The sequence below is a fragment of the Perca fluviatilis genome, chromosome 2 (assembly GCF_010015445.1).
Source record: "Perca fluviatilis chromosome 2, GENO_Pfluv_1.0, whole genome shotgun sequence".
Taxonomy (NCBI): domain Eukaryota; kingdom Metazoa; phylum Chordata; class Actinopteri; order Perciformes; family Percidae; genus Perca; species Perca fluviatilis.
The window spans coordinates 44,079,893-44,098,557 of record NC_053113.1 but is presented as its reverse complement, the minus strand read 5'-3'; the positions used below and the strand labels follow the sequence as shown (position 1 = coordinate 44,098,557).

At 40.7% G+C, this 18,665-nt stretch overlaps 3 protein-coding genes across 9 annotated transcripts in view; 2 read left to right on the top strand and 1 right to left on the bottom strand.

Moving 5' to 3' along the window:
- nf1a (neurofibromin 1a) overlaps positions 1-18,665 on the bottom strand; it is a 393,989-nt gene that overhangs the window by 122,000 nt on the left and 253,324 nt on the right. The gene's annotated exons all lie outside the window — the stretch shown is intronic.
- LOC120574562 (cell-surface associated glycoprotein DFI1) lies at positions 85-3,710 on the top strand. The gene is made up of 2 exons (XM_039824969.1): positions 85-212; positions 1,696-3,710. The coding sequence occupies exon 2, from the start codon at positions 1,737-1,739 to the stop codon at positions 3,069-3,071; it is 1,335 nt and encodes a 444-aa protein (XP_039680903.1). The 5' UTR covers positions 85-212; positions 1,696-1,736; the 3' UTR covers positions 3,072-3,710.
- omgb (oligodendrocyte myelin glycoprotein b) lies at positions 11,307-15,473 on the top strand. The gene is made up of 3 exons (XM_039824982.1): positions 11,307-11,644; positions 12,395-12,607; positions 13,631-15,473. The coding sequence occupies exons 1-3, from the start codon at positions 11,640-11,642 to the stop codon at positions 14,619-14,621; spliced, it is 1,209 nt and encodes a 402-aa protein (XP_039680916.1). The 5' UTR covers positions 11,307-11,639; the 3' UTR covers positions 14,622-15,473.

Below are 18,665 nucleotides of genomic sequence, written 5' to 3'. Positions count from 1 at the left end.
TGCAGATGACTGTCATCAGTTTCAAAATTCATACTTCCTGTAAGTGAGGCAAGAATGAGTCAACATTTCAGCATGTCCCTAGTTCCTGCTTTCATTCAAGGGACATTCTGTCAGACAGGCAACAACATAATATCCTATAACTATTTAACTTTTAATACATCTTGGAACGACACAGCTAACGGATTACGGAGATTATCTGTGTGAAGTCATTGGTAAGTACATTATAATCAATTGTATTAATAATGTGGACTTAGTTCCACCTAATATCTTGAATGCTTTGGATTAGTGCTGTAGCTAAAAAAAAAAAGGGGAAGTGTAAACACAAAAAACTTAAGTTTAATAAAGTTAAAACAAGAAAAAAACAAAAACAATTAAAGCTGCAAGCAGCGATGAACTGGCCCTCGCACCTCCCCGCATGTCAGGGGTGCTGGCGGGTCGCCGGTCGAAGCAGCCGTGAATTAATTTATGCAAGGGAATGTGGGTAAAGTAGAGGGAGCAGCATTAGACATGCATTATGTTCCTTAATTTTAAGTGTAGATCACACAATGAAAATTTCAAGTAAATCGGATGATGTTTGTCCTTTTATGCTGACTATAAGGTGGCGCTATTACTATGAGTTAATATTAATATGTAGATGTCCTCAGGCTAGGACTCTGATCATGTATGTTAAGTTTAGGGCAGATTGTACAATGTATATTCAAGTTACAACAACTTCCTGTTTTATGGTGAAACGCACAAAATGGCCACCACACTGTTAGACAACATGCACTTAACATGCATTATGTTGCTCTCAAGTGTAGACCACACAAAATAAATTTAATGTAAATCAGATGTTCGTCAGATGAGGCTGACGTCAGCCATCCACTTCTCCATGTAAAAGCAGGGGTCTGAGTCCTCCTCCCTCTCAGGCACACCCAGTATGCTGATGTTATTGTGCTGGCTTCTGCCCTCCATGTCCTCCACTCTGAGATGTCAGAGTGAAAATCTTGTTAGAATGACTGTATAGCCTTAATGATGTTTATTGTGGAGGGGTTGTCCATGATTTCAGTGATTTTCTTCGTCTGAATTCGGTGCCACCAGCTAATTTTCTTCATTAGCGAGTCCTCCAGCTGTTTTATATTTGTTCTTGGTTACTTTTCTCGGCATATTAACTTGTATTACAACTATTGTTTTAAGTTATGATGTTTTTTTTACACCAATTGGGATTATTTAAGTGTAAAAAGCCTAAAAAAATGGCTAATTTTGGCTAATTTAAAGCTAATGTACTTGCACTTACTTCTTGCTGTCTCAAGTTTGTGCCTTCAAGGTTGAAAGCACTTAATAGGAAGTCGCTTTGGATAAAAGCATCAGCTAAATGACAAGTAATGTAATGTATTTGTTTTAGGATTTGCAACAGAGCACGAAAATCCACATTTGCTCACCGTGCCGTCATAACTGGAAGTCAAACCTTAATTTCTTGATTTAACAGAAAACTTTAGATATTTTAATATTGTAAAATGTAACTAAAGATGAGTGGACATGTAAGTCAGATACAACTGTTGACTGTAGTGCTTTAAATACAACCTGTACCCTTGAAACATATGCCTATTTAGAGTTGCATTTAAAGAAATTATGCAATACTAGGTTACATTTCACAACACATTGCTTCAGATTATATGCTGTGCATTTCTGACTAAATAACTTCTTCTGTTCTAGCTCCAAAGACACAGCAACCAGCCAGAAGACTGAAGAAAACAATGACCATTGATTTTGTAAGCTTAATTTACATATGGCTGCTGCCACTGACAGCAAGCAGCGCAGTGACATCTGGCCAGAATAATGACTTCACTATTGTGATGATTGGACCGCAGGTAGCAAGAAATAAATTCACTCACGACCAGCTGACGACACAGGAGGCATCCAGCTTAAATCCACTCTTAGATGTCTCAGGTCGTAAAATCGACCTGTCTATCACAGTTGATGTAAATCTAACAGAGGAAAAAGCTACAAAACTCAGCACTAAACCTTTACTGCAAACAGTTCAACAATTCAAAACACCTTCAAAGACAGTTTTACCAGGTATTTCAACAGCAGCAACTCCAACAAATGAAGGAAGCATGAAGTCCACGACAGAAATACAATTTAAAGTCACAACATCAGCAACGACGGTTGTAACCAGTCACAGCAGCATCTCAACCACAACTACAAGGGTACCGTCAATACTAAGCAGTTCGACCCAAAACCAGTTAACCAGTGATAAAACTTCACATCCACCTAAACGTCCAACACAGTCTGCAAACCTCATCTCTACTACAACCACATCTACCAAGCCTGTTGAAAACAAATCTACAAATACAAGCCCAGTCACAGTTGGGGATGCTACGCAGTCCGTACGTTTATACAAAATGACAATTGCCACAACAAAGACACCATTCAGCCACATCACAAAGGCAAAGGAAAGACAAGATGCTCCAGAAAAAAATGCAAAGTCCAATAAGGAAAAACACCACAGTAAAGCAGTGGCAGGGCTAATAGGTGGAGCCCTGATATTAATGATGGTAGGATTCCTGATCATCTATATAAAGAAACAGATGCTTCAAAGGCAGCAAATAACAACTAGAGACTGGGCCGGTCCTTCACCATTTCTTGAGGGTGGCGCTGACAATGGCCAGGTAACACTGAGGTCATCTAATCAGATTTCTCTTTCCAGCTTCCTGCCTCATAGACTGTCCAAAAGGTTGTCCTTGCTCCCAGAAACAAATGAGAAGTTAGAAGATATGACACAAGGTACTACATTTGGCGATAAACATCAAGGGAGTACATTTGGTCAAGAGGTAGATGGAAATGATGTACAAGAAAGCTATGGGACTGCTGTAGTTGTTTCAGAAATAAAAAGCACAGAAGATGTTCCAGAGACTGTTGAAAACTCTGTCTTAGCGACCTCTTCACAAACAGAAGAGGACCCGCTATACACATACAACAATTTGGAGGTTGCAAACCACAGTCAAGACCATTCTGCAAATCCCCCCCCTTTATCTGGAGCTGTGGAAAATTCTCTGGCACAACTGAATGAGGGCTTTGGGCAACCATAAGTCAACTTAAGCCCCAAACCCTCCCCCAACGCATTCACTTTCCTGGTTTCTAGGCAGCAACAACTGTGACTGACAGGAAACTACAGGGATTCTCACACCCTGCTGTATTTTCTTTATCACCATGTGGAAATGTCACCCAAACCTGAAGAGTGTGAATCTAAAATGCTTCATTTTCCAACATCTCTGCCCTGCCCAACCTCTGCAAAGTGCTCCTAGAGAAAATATAACAATAAGGCGCATGCAGGCACCTTTGTATTCATCTTGCAGGTGATGGAAAGGTTATGCGGTGGTGAGAACAAACCGTAACTAAGTAACAGGAATCAGGAATTGTCCTGATTAGCTATGACTGATAGCTGTAAATACCACAGGCTAAATGCAAACACTTGCATTGTCTACATCTGCTTAGAAAAACGGGCCGACTCATGTTTCATCTGAAATAGAAGTTAGGGTCAGTCTACTTGAGTGCAAATATTTGTTGTCTCATTAAATTACTATCTGCAGAGTAATGTAGCATGTACAGTTGAAAAGAAAGAAGGGTCAGTACCCTCGGCACTGGGGTTACACGCTTTTGTATTTTATATAGCAGGTTTCAAAACTAGGGTTGGGCATCGAGAACCGATTCCTAATCGGAATCGTTTCAAAAATTACGATTCCATCGGAATCGTTTCTTTATTGGAATCGTTTGGAGGATTTGGTTTCAAATCTGATCATAGGTTCCAAATTTAATATGCGCAAGTTTTGGTTTCCGTAGCAGCCAGGCGCTTGTTGTGTTGCAGCCATGCAGCACAGTAAGCGGAGCTCTAGTGTGGCTTTATTTTGCATTGTAAAAGCTGTAAAACTGCAACCCACCTATGAATCAAAATAAAACTTTCCTCTTATTTGTGAAATAAGCATCTAACCCGTTTCAACTCCACCACTCAAAGAATCAGAATCGAGAATCGATAAGAACCGGAATCGAAAGGAAGAATCGGAATTGGAATCAGAATCGTTAAAATCCAAACGATGCCCATCCCTATTCAAAACTTTCAAAACATTTCTTAAGAGCAAATTTCACAATATCTGACTTTCAGATTAGTTAGTCATAACTGACTGTTTTGTAAAGCTTATGCAATAAGTAAAAAAAAATTGTATTACAAAATGTTTGCTTACGAGAATTATACATCATAAAACAGAAACCACTGGCAACAGGACTGTCAGCCACACACCCCATCTTCCCCAGGCTCAGCACTTTTCAACTCCAACCTGTACCTACTGCTGACTGTAAGGGTCTTTATACTGGAAATAGAAATCGACTACTCATATGAGTAGAGTCTTTGTCAGAAGACAAAACACATTGAAATGAACTACACAAAATGAAGACTTATGGAACTGCAAAGCAATTACAGGTGGATTCACTGTAGATCATTTAGTTGGCCTTTAGAAATATGAACCTCCATCAGCCTATTTGTTAGCAGGATATCTGAAAACAGATATTAATTTGGGTGGAAATTAAGACTATGGGCAAAGGATTCATTTTTGGTGTGAATCTGAATCCAGGTAACTTTTAGGAATTTTATCAATTTTACAATTCATTAAAACTATTACTACATGTGCAGTCTAGGCCTTAAAGTATGATTTCACTGAGTGCTTTCTAGTTTAATTTGCAATTAAGGGCACATTAGAAAGGTGTTCTAGAGTAAGATGGGTATGAAGACTGATCAGTGCTACAGTGGTTGGGTTATGGGTTAATAGTGTCATAAGTTAACAGATATGTTCAATTTGGTTATATGGTTTTCATAATGTGTCATTTCTAGGCTATGAGTCATAAGAAGACTGTAGCAGTATTTTATCATCTTGTTTGGTTATCTTGTCCCTATGCAAGTTGGTAATAATCCTGATCATGAAGCTTTTGTTAAAATTTCTGCAAATGTATATCTTGTATATTTTTAATGTGTTGTGTTTCTTTAATTTTTATCTGAATAATTCTGAAAGTAAGTACATTAAAACTAAACCCACTTCCACGTACCAAATAATTCTGTTCTGTGTTAACTGGTTGGCTAATATGACTTAAAAATATAAAAATGTGGCAGACCAAAAACAAAGTAAATGACTTCACTGCAATATGATTTATTTAGCTCTTTAAGCTCAGCCTAAGTGATACTGTAGTCATACTAATAATAGTCATTTTACTGATGCTGATACACATGAACTGGCCATCTGTTTACATTCAGATTCACCCTGTTAGCATGGCAATGAGCCAAGAAAAAAAACATATGCTACTGTACAGGGCAGAATACCATTATGGAGTACCATCCTGTGTTTGTTCTAGTCAAACAGTGACTAGACAGTGATTTTGTAATGTCTAATGTAATAACAATACATTTCAAACAATAAGTCTCTTTAAGGTCATTACTTTTCATTAAAATCTACTATAGTGTGTTTTATTATTGCATCACATTAGATGCAAGAGCAACATCAAATTGTTTTCAATGTTTAGTTTTATGGTGGCCTAAGATAATTGTTATAGCATTTTCTGGCATTGACATAGTATTAGTTAATATGGCAAACAGTGGCCTTTTTACATATCCAGCAAACACAGAGCTACATTTGCATCCATGTAAAGTCAAATGTACATGTTAGCTCTTCATTAGAGCTTTATTAGCTTTATTTATTATTATTTATTTTAGATTTTAGCTCTGACCTGGTCTAAAATATCTGGCTCTTTAGCTGCTAAATGACGACTATGTGTACCTGCCAGTCTAACTATGTCTATCTCAGGCATGAAAACCGGTCAGGGGTGAAAAAGGTGAGAAGGATATTTCCCCTCTAGGGGGGTCCGGGGGCATGCTCCCCCGGAAGAACATTTTAAATATTCCATATTTTAAAGCATCAATCTGATGCATTTTGAGATGCATTTTTTGCCAACCAACAGTGTAATATTTCAATATGCACTCATTAAAGTTAATTTGACTGGCAAAACAGTTAAAGTCCTTCTGACATTACACAATAATAAAAGTCATAATTTTTAAAAACTAAAAAGTTTTGGATCAATTTTTACTTCTTCCAACCATATGTTAAATAAAGAGTCAATGTGGATTTACATATTGCAATAATATCATAATCCTACAATGAATCATTGTGAAAACTAAACTTTACTACTTTGGCCAGGTCATCATCAAAAAAGTGAATTAGTACATTCATGATTTTTTCCATGTTGATATTAGCTGCTTTATTTACATTTATTCAAAATGTCTATTGTTTAGCTTTTCATATAGCTAGACGTCTAAACTCTGGGACAAGGCTGTTATGTTTAAATACCTGCGATGCTGATTCCAAACAGACAGCTTTATCAAGGCAGTTTGGGTTTCAGATAGCTTTTACACAGTGGCCATCGTTAATGACAAATCATGTTCCGCTATGAACGTGCACACACATATTGTTTGTATCACGGTCGGTCAGTAAAGGCGCAGTCGTAGCGGTAGTTGCCGGTAACGTACTCGTATGACAGAGTGCACGGACCGAAGCTTTGTGACTAGCATCTAATGACTAGCAAGCACTTTCTTACTGCTGCTGCCGTCCAGTATCTTCCTTCAACATGAGCTGCAGAAGCACCCCCCCTTAAACATGTTCTCATCGAATCTACACGATTCACGTAGGTCACCTATTTTGGTTTCAAAACGGCGAATTTCGCCGAAAGGTGAGTGATTTTCATGTCTGCTATCTGCTGTTTGCTGCTTAGCAGGTAGTGAACGGTTGGTTTTTAGAGCTTTTTCACTGATGACAGGCAGCTGCATATTGTAGCACAGTGGTTCTCAACCTTTTTTGTGCCAGCGCCCCCCTATCCATTATCCAGGTCCCTAACGCCCCCCATCAAATATTATGTAGGCTAACTGCCCCGAATATTAATGATTACGCCCTAATATAGGCCTATTATTGTTGTTACTATTGTTATCAAAAATAATCAAAAACTCAAATCATTGAATGACAAACAACACATGTATTAGTTTCCCAGGTATCAAAAAAGCCATGTGAATAGAAATTATATATACAGGTTTATTTACAGGTTTTTAAAAAAAATGCAACGATTTGACATTCAAATTAAATAACAGCAGCCAATCTAGCCAAGACTAGATATGTAACATTCAAACTATAATTAGGTATTATCAAAAGGCATGGTGTGAACCTCAGCACCTTTATAAGATGACTATAATTTGAATGTCCTTTTTTGTTTGTGTTGTGACCTTGGGTGTCATGAAATGCGCTTTAAATACAATGTATTATTATGCTTATTATTATTATTATTACAAACACTAACAGTAGCCAATCAGAAACAGATAGCAATTTAACATTCAAATCTATTTTTCATTCAAATCTAAACTCGAATTGTTCCAACGGAAAACAAGCTGGCACTTATCAAGGGGTAAAAGCAGAAGGATTACACACACACACACACACACACACAGAAAAGTATTTTGGTGATGACAAACGACTTGAAGAACGACACCTACTGCCGAATGGAAATAAGTTTACAACCTTTCAAAGTTAGTGAGAGCCGTTTTTTTATGCTTAGAAGAGTATAGGTTTGCTATCGCCTGTCTTGCGAGTAAATAGCAGAAAAAAACGTTTGGAGAAAACGCAACCCCACATCGCACTGTGTTTTGAGGAGGTGTGAGAGTCCTGTACAGTAAACAGTGACATCACTGCCTCTATCGCTTCCATAAGACAGTTTTAAAACACCAAACACAAGCCCTGAACTGGCCGGGAGTTTGTGGAACAGCTGACTGTTTGCCAAACAACAAAGCACAGTTGATATCTCTCGCATGTCTCTTTTCTTTCAATCTTTCTCCGTGAAATGAAGCTGCATTCAGGTACAGTAGGAAACATTGCGTTCTATAAACCATCTGACGAAAAACTGTTACTGTGAAATATAAAGTCTACTTGTGATACATTGGGGGGGGGGTTAAATAATACAACAGGACATCGCGGCGATTGCTTTTTTTTTTATTATCTGAACGCAGCTTCACGTAGTAGCTACAGTGCTCATTTAAGATGATGCTCTTACGTCCCGTTTCCATGAAGGCAGCACGGAGCTGACAGAAGCACAGAAAAGTTAGTCCAGTTGCAGTGCTGTAAACTGGCAGCTTTTAACGTTGCAGACCACTTATTTTTTAGTAGTTTAAGTGTAAACATGTATTGCTATTGTGAATCTTTGGTTTAAACCAGCTTTCAAACAAACGCCCCCCAAGGGCACCTCAATGCCCCCCTTTCCAAAATATTACTTCCAATGCCCCCCATCATCTTTGAACGCCCCAGTTGAGAAACACAGTTGTAGCAGAAAACAGTGCTAGGAGAGCAGTGAGAGTGACCACAACTCACATTGTGTGCTGGACAGCAAAACAATGAGCTGAAACGCACTATGAAGAAAGCTGCAAATTCAGGTGATAATTCTCTGAAGGTTCATTAATGTTCACACTGTCACATTATTTTGACACTGTCATTTCACACATTGGAATTATAAAAATATCCATTATAACTGCTTTAGTCCAGGTACTAGTAGATATATAATACAAAACTATTGCTTATGCATATGCAGAACCTGTGGGATGGCCGGACAGCCTTTAAAAAGACATGGGAAAGGAATCTGAGTATTATACTGGATGATGAGGACTGGGACAGAATCGGTAGGAATATTAAAACTATGTCACGCGATGTGAGGGTGCGCCTCAATCAGTTCAAGATTATGCATCGCTTCTATTGGACTCCCTCCAGATTGTTTAGAATTGGTCTAAAAGACACACCAAATTGTTGGAAATGTAAGACAGAGGACGGCCAATTACTTCATGTCCTATGGTCCTGTGATAAGGTCCAGGAATTTTGGACTGGGATACATGATAACCTATGTCAGATTGCAGGGACCCAGGTTCCATTCAGCCCAAGATTATTTATTCTGGGCGATGGGTCAATCCTAAACGGGATGGATAAGCACATAAGAAGTTGGGTCCAGACTAGTTTAATGATAGCCAGACTGATTATTTCAAGGGGATGGAAGAATGAAGGGGTGCCAGTTGCATGTTTTGTATTTCGTTGAAAAATAAAAAATTGTTAATCACAAAAAGAATGGCCCATTTAATCATATATATTAGCCGCTTTCCGACCAAGTACGGGAACAGGAACGTAGTTATAGGAAAAGTCCACTTCTAAGCTGCATTCACACTGGCCAAGTGGCCATAGGGATTATAGGAGGGGTAAGGGAGTGATGCAAGCACAGCAACGGTCTTTATAGCGTTAAAATAAGAAAACAAATACACCAAAAAAAGTATGAACTAAATCTAATGTATATAGCATATTTGTCATAATTTAAACAAGTCTCCCAAAGAGAAACGGGTATCTCTCTCTCTCCCCCGCCTCTGCCTGCTGCGCTGTGGACGTGTGTGTGACTGTGTGTGTGTGTGTGTGTGTCCACGCTTGTGGAGTTTAACTCCGAAAAGACAGTTAACCACAGGTTCCCGTTAACCTTATGATGGACATGTGTTGTGATATTTAAACAAACGAACCGTCAACGGCGAAATAAAAGCCTCTTATTTTTATTCTGAGAGACCTCCAGCTTACAGCAGGGTCTCTGAGCATGACTGGCTGTCGCCTCACTTCATAGCGCTTCTCAACTCCGAAAACTTTGAAGCATATTGTCAATTCGGCATACATTTTTGCAAGAATGCCTATATTCAAAATCTAAACCGTTCATCTCTCGCCTAAAACATTGTCAGAAGTGAATTTAGTGATGAATAAGATGGCGAAATTTTTTTAAAATTGTCCCGTTGTTGGTCTGTCTGTACCAGAAACCCGACCCTCGTTGACCTAGGTTCCTATGCTGAAAAGGGAACAACGAAAAGACCCTGCCCTGAAGTAGGAGCTGAAAGAGTTACAAGAATTGCCAGAGGAATTTAAAAATCCCCAAATTGGTCCAGTCTGAACATGAGAAAAAAAGGGTTCTAGGAATTTTATGTTCTAGGAACTGCAAAAATCCCTCCAGTCGGAAAGAAATGCAATAATGTACTAAAGGTGGGGCAAATTTTAATTATGTACAGGAACGTTTTTAACAGTCACTGCACTAGTCTAACTATAAAGCAATGTCCAGCTGTCTGTCCTTTGCATATCTCGAGAACCGTTCGCCCGATCTGTTTCACACTTGGTTGGTGTATTGCTGGAAACTCAAGGGAGTGCAGTGTCAAATGTGGAGCAATTTGGCCAGATGGTGGCCCTTAACAATGAACTTTACCTTTTGGCCTATAACTTTTGAAACTTAGAAACAACCCCTTGCTGGGGTCCAGGCAAATCTATCCACGCCAATTTGTGTCTCAAACTAGTTTTTTCCACCAATTATCCTACAGATTTTGAGCAATCATCACCAAATTTGGGCGGTTGTGGCTCAGGTGGTAGAGCATTTGCCTATCAATTGGTTGGTGGTTTGATCCTTGGCCCTGCAGCCTCATGTGGTTGCTCCCAATGCTGTGTGTTCACACATTCTGTGTGTGAATGTTTATCTGATGAGCAGGTGGCACCTTGTATGGCAGCCTCACCCACAGTGTATGAATGTGGTTGAATGGTGACTGCACTATGTAAAAGCGCTTTGAGTAGTCATTAAGAATAGAAATGCGCTATATAAATACAGTCCATTTACACATTTGGTACAGAACATCTCTGGACCAAGCTGGAAAAAGTCTGATTTTTGATATTCCATACAGTTTTGTTATGTGCCTCACAGTTCGCTCAAATGCTGTGGGCAGGGCTTACATTACAGAAAATGTCAAATCTGAGTGACCATGACAAATTTGGTGCCATTTGGTCAATATTCAATTCAATTTATTTATAGTATCAATTCATAACAAGAGTTAACTCAAGACACTTTACAGATAGAATAGGTCTAGACCACACTCTATAATTTACAAAGACCCAACAATTCCAATAATTCCCCCAAGAGCAAGCATTCAGTGCAATAGGTGGCGCTGTAGCAGCATAATACTATAGCATACAACTCTAAAGGAAGAAATCTCTGTCTTTGTATGTACACATGTATGACTGTCCTTAAAGGTTATTTGGGGCCAAGCAATGAGTCCACTCCGAACAGACACGCATTTCAAAGGGCACGCACCCCCAACCCCGACAACACAGCCAAGTAATCGCCTCGTTCCAAACGGGCACTAGAGCCTTCTCCCTCTCTCGCTGCTGTAAAGCATTCCATTGTCAGCACACACACACACACACACACACACACACACACACACTCTTGCTTACCTCATCAGCACCAGATTGGGCCGCCTAGCTGCTGCAATTCTCTCCGTCTCTCTCTCTCCCTATGCATCTCTCCTTCCCTTTACCTAAACCTCCGGCTGCATTGGGAGCCTGCAGAGCGGTGAACAGTACGGGCACTTGCAGGCAGCATGTTTAGTGCCACATTACAACATCCATAACAGCCAGAGAAAAGAGGTTGAGACCAGTACCTTCCAACAGCAACCAATAAAGCACAAAGGGAAAAACAGCTGGAGGAGAGGACAGGAGAAAAGGAGAGATGACAGACCAACACTAGAGAGCATGAGGTGAGTAATTTGAAATGGGGAAAAAAGGACATACGACCCACTTTCATCTGAGCCATTTTATTTAGAATCTTATTAATGCAGTAAACTACAGTGTAATGTTGTGTTGGCTCATGAGGAAACTACTCCCTGCTCTGTCACTAGGCAGATTTATCCTTTTAGTATTGCATGGAGACATTGACAAATTAAATATTACAGCATTCAAACAAAACACAAAGTCGAATTGATTGATGGCACAAGCACACAGAGAGCATCAGCTGCCATCATCAACCGAATAATGCAATGGCGTGCGGAAATTTCCCGGAACACATTTGAAAGAGTGTAACGTGTTAACATGTCCCACAGTCCTCTTAAAAAAGAACAAAAACACACAAGGACCTGTAGTCTTTAGATCAGAACATCTGCATTTGCGGACACAGTTACTGTATCACCCTTAATGAACTGAGTCTCACTGCAGCACTCTGAGCTACAGTCCCACTGGCAGAGCTTCAAGCTGGTTGGCACTCAGAATTACTAGCACCCTTATAAAACCAGTTTCATAGTATCAATGTATCAAAATAGGACTCTTAACACTGAGAACAGGCAGAATTTCAATGAACCAATCTGTAACATTGGAGTTTTCATAATACATGTGGAAAACAAAATACATTAAACATTTAACAATGTTAACCCTTAACTTTTCCACCATTCTTCATCATCTTCAACAATTCATTCAAAATGCCTATACTATTTAACACTTCTCTCATTCTTTAGAGCCCCAGCCATGCCTGTCTGCTCTGCCTCTCTGCTCTGCCTGTTCCTCCTGCTGCTGTGTGGGCTCCTAGGAGGTTGGGTGCTGTCTATCTGCCCCACTGTGTGCTCCTGCAGCAGGGGACATCGTGTGGTGGACTGCTCCTCACGTGGTCTAACCAAGCTACCGCCTGGTCTGCAGCACAACATCCACTTTCTCAACCTCTCTTTCAATAGGTAAGCAGCTACATCTCTGCAATGTAATTTGGTTATAGACCTGCACTTCAATTTCTGTGCATGTAAGAGGTAAAAGAAGGTACCAAGTTAGTTCTGCAACCATAAAGCAGGTCCCCAAAAATCTAAAAAAAAGGTTAAGGTTTGAAAGAAGACATATTTGTCCATTGTGTGGATAGTAAAACAGTGTCAGGTTTAAAAAAAAAACTACACTTTTAATGATTTTAAGCAACCAACAGCAAGGAAGGACTGAATTTGCAGTCCTTCCTTGCCTCCCTAACAACATCTTTGGGGACATTTTTAGTACTCTTTCTTGTATTTATTTAGTTTGAACACTGCCTAATGAGTATTTGCAAGCTAGCTATATTGACTCAGAATAATACTGTGGTGCTCTGAAGGTTGCAGCATGCAGGACCTGACTGTTACAAATATGAAGCTATCCCAAATATAGACCTGTCTAAACCTCTAACATGACTAAATAAAAGGGAAGAGAGCAGCTCACCTTCTCATCAAATGCTTTCACACTTGCAATGTGAAGTGTCAGGAGGATTACTAATATACTGTAGTGGGGAAGCACTTTAAGTCATACTTGCCAACCTTAAGACCTTAAAAATAGGGAGGATGTTGAAACCAAAGCTTGGGGTCTGGGGGTCCTCTCACAAAAATATTTGAGTTTCAGACACTTGTTTTTCTGCATTCTGTTGAATTTTAAAGAATTTAAATAAACAAAAGGGTTAGATTCCTACAGCGTGTATGCTTAAACATGCTGTACAATGCCAGAAACAGGTAGTGATAACAAAAAGGGAAAGAAAGTGTGAAAATGTGCCATAAAGCAGGAGAAATACGGGAGAAAGAACCAGGAGAGGGCAATGAAAAAATTCTGAGATTATCTCCTGCTATGATTAGGCTGGAAATAAAATCGGTTTCCTCATGTCATTTTATAGGTGCTCTCTTAACAAAATGTCAGCAGTGTCAAGAATAAAAGCAAATGTGTGATTTTTTTTTTTTATATTACTCTTCTGACAGCTTGCAGGGTCTGGAAAGCCAGCTCACCCACTATGCCCACCTGCGAACCCTGGACCTGTCCTACAACCGCCTGGAGACCCTGCCCCCCGCCCTGCCGCGGTCTCTGTGGGACATCAGAGCGGCAGGCAACCATCTACGCTTGCTGGACAAAAGCGACACAGCTTACCACTGGAACCTGAAAGTACTGGACCTGTCGGACAATGAGCTGGAGAGAGTGGTCTTCATCAACAACACGCTGGCAAATCTCCAAGCTCTCAATCTCAGTCACAACAAGTTTTGGACGGTGCCCACGAATTTGCCGCACAACTTGGAGAGCATTGATTTGTCACATAACTATCTCATGCAGATCCTGCCTGGCTCTTTGGATCGGCTGCCAAAGCTGGCTAAGTTCTTTTTGCATGCTAATCGCTTCTCCTTGTTGTCTAAAGGGATATTTGATAAGCTGGTGGGGCTGGAGGTGCTGACTCTTGGGGATAACCCCTGGGCTTGTGAAGAAGAAGAAAACATAACAAAGCTCTTGACATGGGCTGAGCAGACCCGGGCCACCATCTTAGGTTGCCCCTGTTATACAAGACCTATTTGTGGGCAAACCCATCAGGCAACGCCAGGGAGGGAGTGGCACTCTGCGCTGTTCACAGAGATACCACTTTGGGTTAACAGCAGAGTTGAAGGGCATGACGGTCAATCACCTGCAAGGATTGCAGAGGTCACATCTAGTTACCAGGCAAAATCGGCTCTTTTTGAGACAGGAATATATCAGGACAAAAGAGGAGTGAATGAGTCTGGGGACCACAGGCTGTTTGTCTGGACATCTCCCACAAACTTTGACAGTTTTTCCACACACACACAAACAACAGCAAGCCCACTGTCTTCAACACAGAAGCCCAAAGCTGCTAACTCAAGGAATAAATGTCACAGACTCCTAATCGACATTCAACAAACTATCACCCTGACTATTTTAGCTATGATGACCGCATTTAACACTTTCTGAACCACCTTGAGTAGATAAAGAATACACTACAGTACTTAATGGAGTATTTCGGACAATGAATGTATAACTATTAAGTCTCCTTCATTTCTCTTGCAAAAAACTGTTTTGACTGTTGCTTACTTTTGTCACTATCAAGTGTGTCATGTTTTCAACTAACACCATGACAATGTATTTCAAAGTCCTACACAAACAGATGAACTGTATACCCCTACATGACAAAACTAATCAAAATATCTGAATACATGGTTCAACTGGAGTGCTACTATTAATGCTCCTATCTCAGTAATGCTTGCACACTGATGGACTGCTCTACTCTATGCTTTTTTCTTAACAGTGATGCCTATGCTACATTTGGTCCTGCTGATTAGTGAGTAGTCAGTCTAAGAAAATCTACACAAACAAACAATAGGAATTCATGGACTGATTATAGGTGTTCCTGTCTGTAGTTGAAACTTGACAAAAAATAGCAAATTAAAGCTGCAGGGATGAATGGCCTGCGCCACTTGCGGCACGTCGGGGGTGCTAGCGGGACACCAGTTGATGCAGTTGTAGATTTCCTTACCATCTGACACTGCACGCAAACGTTAGACATTATTTGCTGGGTGGAGTTTGTGGCACTGGAATGATTAAACATGTTGTAACACTTCCTCAGCCCACTATATGGCACTAGAGAACACACACTAATTATATGTCATGTTGCTGTATACCATGTGTAGCCCACAATGTAAATTTCATGTAAATCGGATTATCTTCATGACATAAGGCTGACTTCCAGTTGTCAGTTGGCTATGACTGGGACTCAATATGTATGCATGTAGATGTCTTCAGGCCTGGACTCTTATCTAGCATGTGGAATTGGGTAGGCATACAGTATGTATCATATCCAGACTTACAAAAAAGGCATTTTGGAGACATCCACTAAACCCAACAGAAAGATTTTGACCATTTTCAGGGGCTGTGCTTTAATGTACTCCTCCTACAGATTTAACCCGATTGATTTAAAATTGTTCAGTACAATCTAAAGACCTTGGCAAAGCTAAATTGAGAAGCTTTTCATTTTCTGTCATAAGATGTGGGTGTGGCAAGTCAGCAAATTTCCATGTTGCCCCACCAGGAAGTGGTTTGTAACTAAACTGTACATTGTCCAATCTGCACCAAACTCTTCATGCTTGATAAGAGTCCTGGCCTGAGGACATCAACATACTAATATTGAGTTATAGTCATAGCGCCTTCTATTGGTAACATGAAGTTAGTCGTTATACTTTGATGTCCTCTTCCTAGTGGGTTGACCAGGTCCACCTCAAAAGTGTTCAGGAAAGCCTTAAGACCTTTATGTTGCTTGCTGATGCTTTATTTTGAAGATTGTGAATGGCCAGGTGAGTTGTAATGTTATGTCATAAGAGAGGAAGTTCTTTTCAAAGTAAAAGTTTATATTTGTAGCAACAATTTGGTAACATGTTGAAATGTAAAACAAAGCCTCTTGGGGGTGTACCCTAAACTCAACAGGAAGTCAGCCATTTTAAATTAACTGCAATTTTAGTGCATTTCTTTGTCATTTACAGGCGTCATACTTTAACAAACATATCCTATCCTGTATATCCTCATATCCTGTTTTTCTACATTTCTCTTTTAAAGATCCATAACCAGGGACATTTGTGCTCAGCTTGGAGGAAAAACATTGTAGAAGCTAAGAATGTCTAATGGCAAAGTCAAGGACATGTGGGGATATTAAGAAGAATTTGCGCTCGGGTAGAACTGAAGCTATGCAAGACCAAGATGGCGGTGCTGCACGTGGAGCCGACAGGTAACAGTCTTAAAACATGGCTGGCAGACATCGGTTACATTTTTGCAGCGCCGGCGAAGATCTTGCCAACTTAGAGGGTCTGAAGGAAATTTGCCGGTCTATTGTTTCAAGGGAGACAAAACTTTCCACCTTAATCACCAGAATAGATGAGGTCGAGAAGGAGGTGGAGAACCCAAGAAAGAAGGGCAAGCTTATCCACCAGATAGCAAGAAAAAGATGGATCTGGTGTGGGAAAAAGTAGAAGATATGGAGAACCGTTGCAATGCAATAATGTTCATTATAAACAAATACAATTTGTTCCTTAATAGAGCCAGTAGGGCTTCCAAAACTGACAGAAGAGCAAAGAGAACTCCTTGATGTGGATTTAACTATAGAGGAAATAAAAGAGGTAATGGGGGCCCTGCTTGTTTCTCTTGATGCCGAAAAGGTGTTTGATATGGCTGAATGGGGCTATCCAACCCTAAGTGTCACACTTTGATCTCAAGTTTGTTTTCCTTTTGTTCTCTGTATGGAAAAATACACAAGACTGGGTTTTTAATTCATGTTAATTCATGTTAATTATGTGAGCAACCTGAGAACAGGCTTAAATGAAACTTTGTTGTTTGGCGGTTGTTGGTTTGTATGACAGTAAGATCATTTTGGAGGGAAGAAGCTTCAATGTAGAATCAGAGTGGACTAATCTGTAGTTCCAACAACTTTAACAGAGTAACTGGGGATTTCCACCGAATGCAGAACGTCTGCGGACCAGCTCCGCTGCGTGTCGGCTCCGTGCTCCGCCGTCTGTCAATACCCACCAGGTCCGGATTTGTTGCGTAACTGCTGCGGCCATGACTGACAGCTGAAGTCACGAGGACCCACGAGATCTTGCAAATTCACGTAGAATAGAACCACAAAACCAACAACAGTTAGTTTCCATCCAGAGGAGTAGATGGGAAACAACTCTGTGCTGTGTTTTCAAGGTATAGTGCAGAGAAATAGGATCCGCCGTGAGCACGGTGTATTTTATTTAGAAAATTAACTAGATGTTTTATTTTGTTTCTGTGCTCGACTTCCTTTCCCACACTATCTGCCGTTAAAAAGTAAAGCTCTGCGTATCTGCTCCGGAGGGCTGCGGATTGCCGGAGCTGTGCCGGAGTCGGAACGCACCCGTTCTGCAGTCAGTGGAAATACACACATTGACTTTAATGGAAACTTAATGACTCCACCGCCATTCCGGAGCGGATCTGCAGACGTTCCGTAACCGGTGGAAATTGGGGGTGAGACGTCTGCTCTAGTTGAACAATGTAGCTGATTGTATCACGTCAGTTTAAGGAGTCACATTCTCCATTTAAACTTGTATTCATATCAGATGATTTGAAGCATATAAGCATTATATTTTTGCATAAGCACCTTCAGTATTTAGATCAAGTAGCTCGTGAAAAATGTCAGATTTAGTAGCTACAGCTAGTTCTTCAATGTGTTACATTCATATTTAATCAACATTTAGGTCAAGTATTGTATCCGACTCGGTATGGGGAAAATAATAGGACTAAGATTGGGATGGGGCCAAAAATCTTGATTGAATATCAGTTGACACTGAGGGCCCTATTTTAACGATCTGAAACGCAAGTATGAAACGCAAAACCCAAGTAGCTTTGTGGGCGGATCTCTGGCGCTGTTACTATTATACCGGCGGGATAAATGAGTCTTGCGCCCGACGCAAATCTAAAATGGGTTAGTCTGAAGTAGCTAGGTGTGGTTTGGGCGTAACGTGAAAATAACCAATCAGAGCGTCATCTCACATTCCCTTTAAGAGCAGGCGCGCTTGTTCCATGGCGGATTGCTATTATGACGGTGGATCTGCCTGGCGAACGCCAACGGGAGCTGTCCGGGATGCTGCAAAGTAATAAATGTCTTGTCCGGGTGGCGATGTTGCTGCGGCCTCTCGGGCGCATCTCCTCAAGTCTGGAGAGGATTGCTGCAGCCATGGAGTGTGGGCCTCCAAACGCACCACCAGCTCCTGTTGTGCCCCTTCCTCCTCCCCCAACTCCATCTCTGTCCACCCGCTCCATCAGGAGCACATCGTGCATTGCCATTCCCGGACCCTCAAGTGTCCAATCCCACCGTAGTTCAACATCACGTCTCCTTAAAGTGATGGTTCGGAGTAATTTCACCCTAAGGTCCTTTGCACCATGACCTCGAGCCAAACACCCCCCCAGAAGCTTTTTTCACCTGGGTCGCAAATTGGGAGAGTTGGCGGA

Coding starts and splice junctions, on each gene's coding strand:
- omgb (XM_039824982.1), top strand. Junction 12,608..13,630: donor CTCAACCTCTCTTTCAATAG/GTAAGCAGCTAC, acceptor CTCTTCTGACAG/CTTGCAGGGTCTGGAAAGCC.
- LOC120574562 (XM_039824969.1), top strand. CDS start 1,737: ATGACCATTGATTTTGTAAGCTTAATTTACATATGGCTGCTGCCACTG.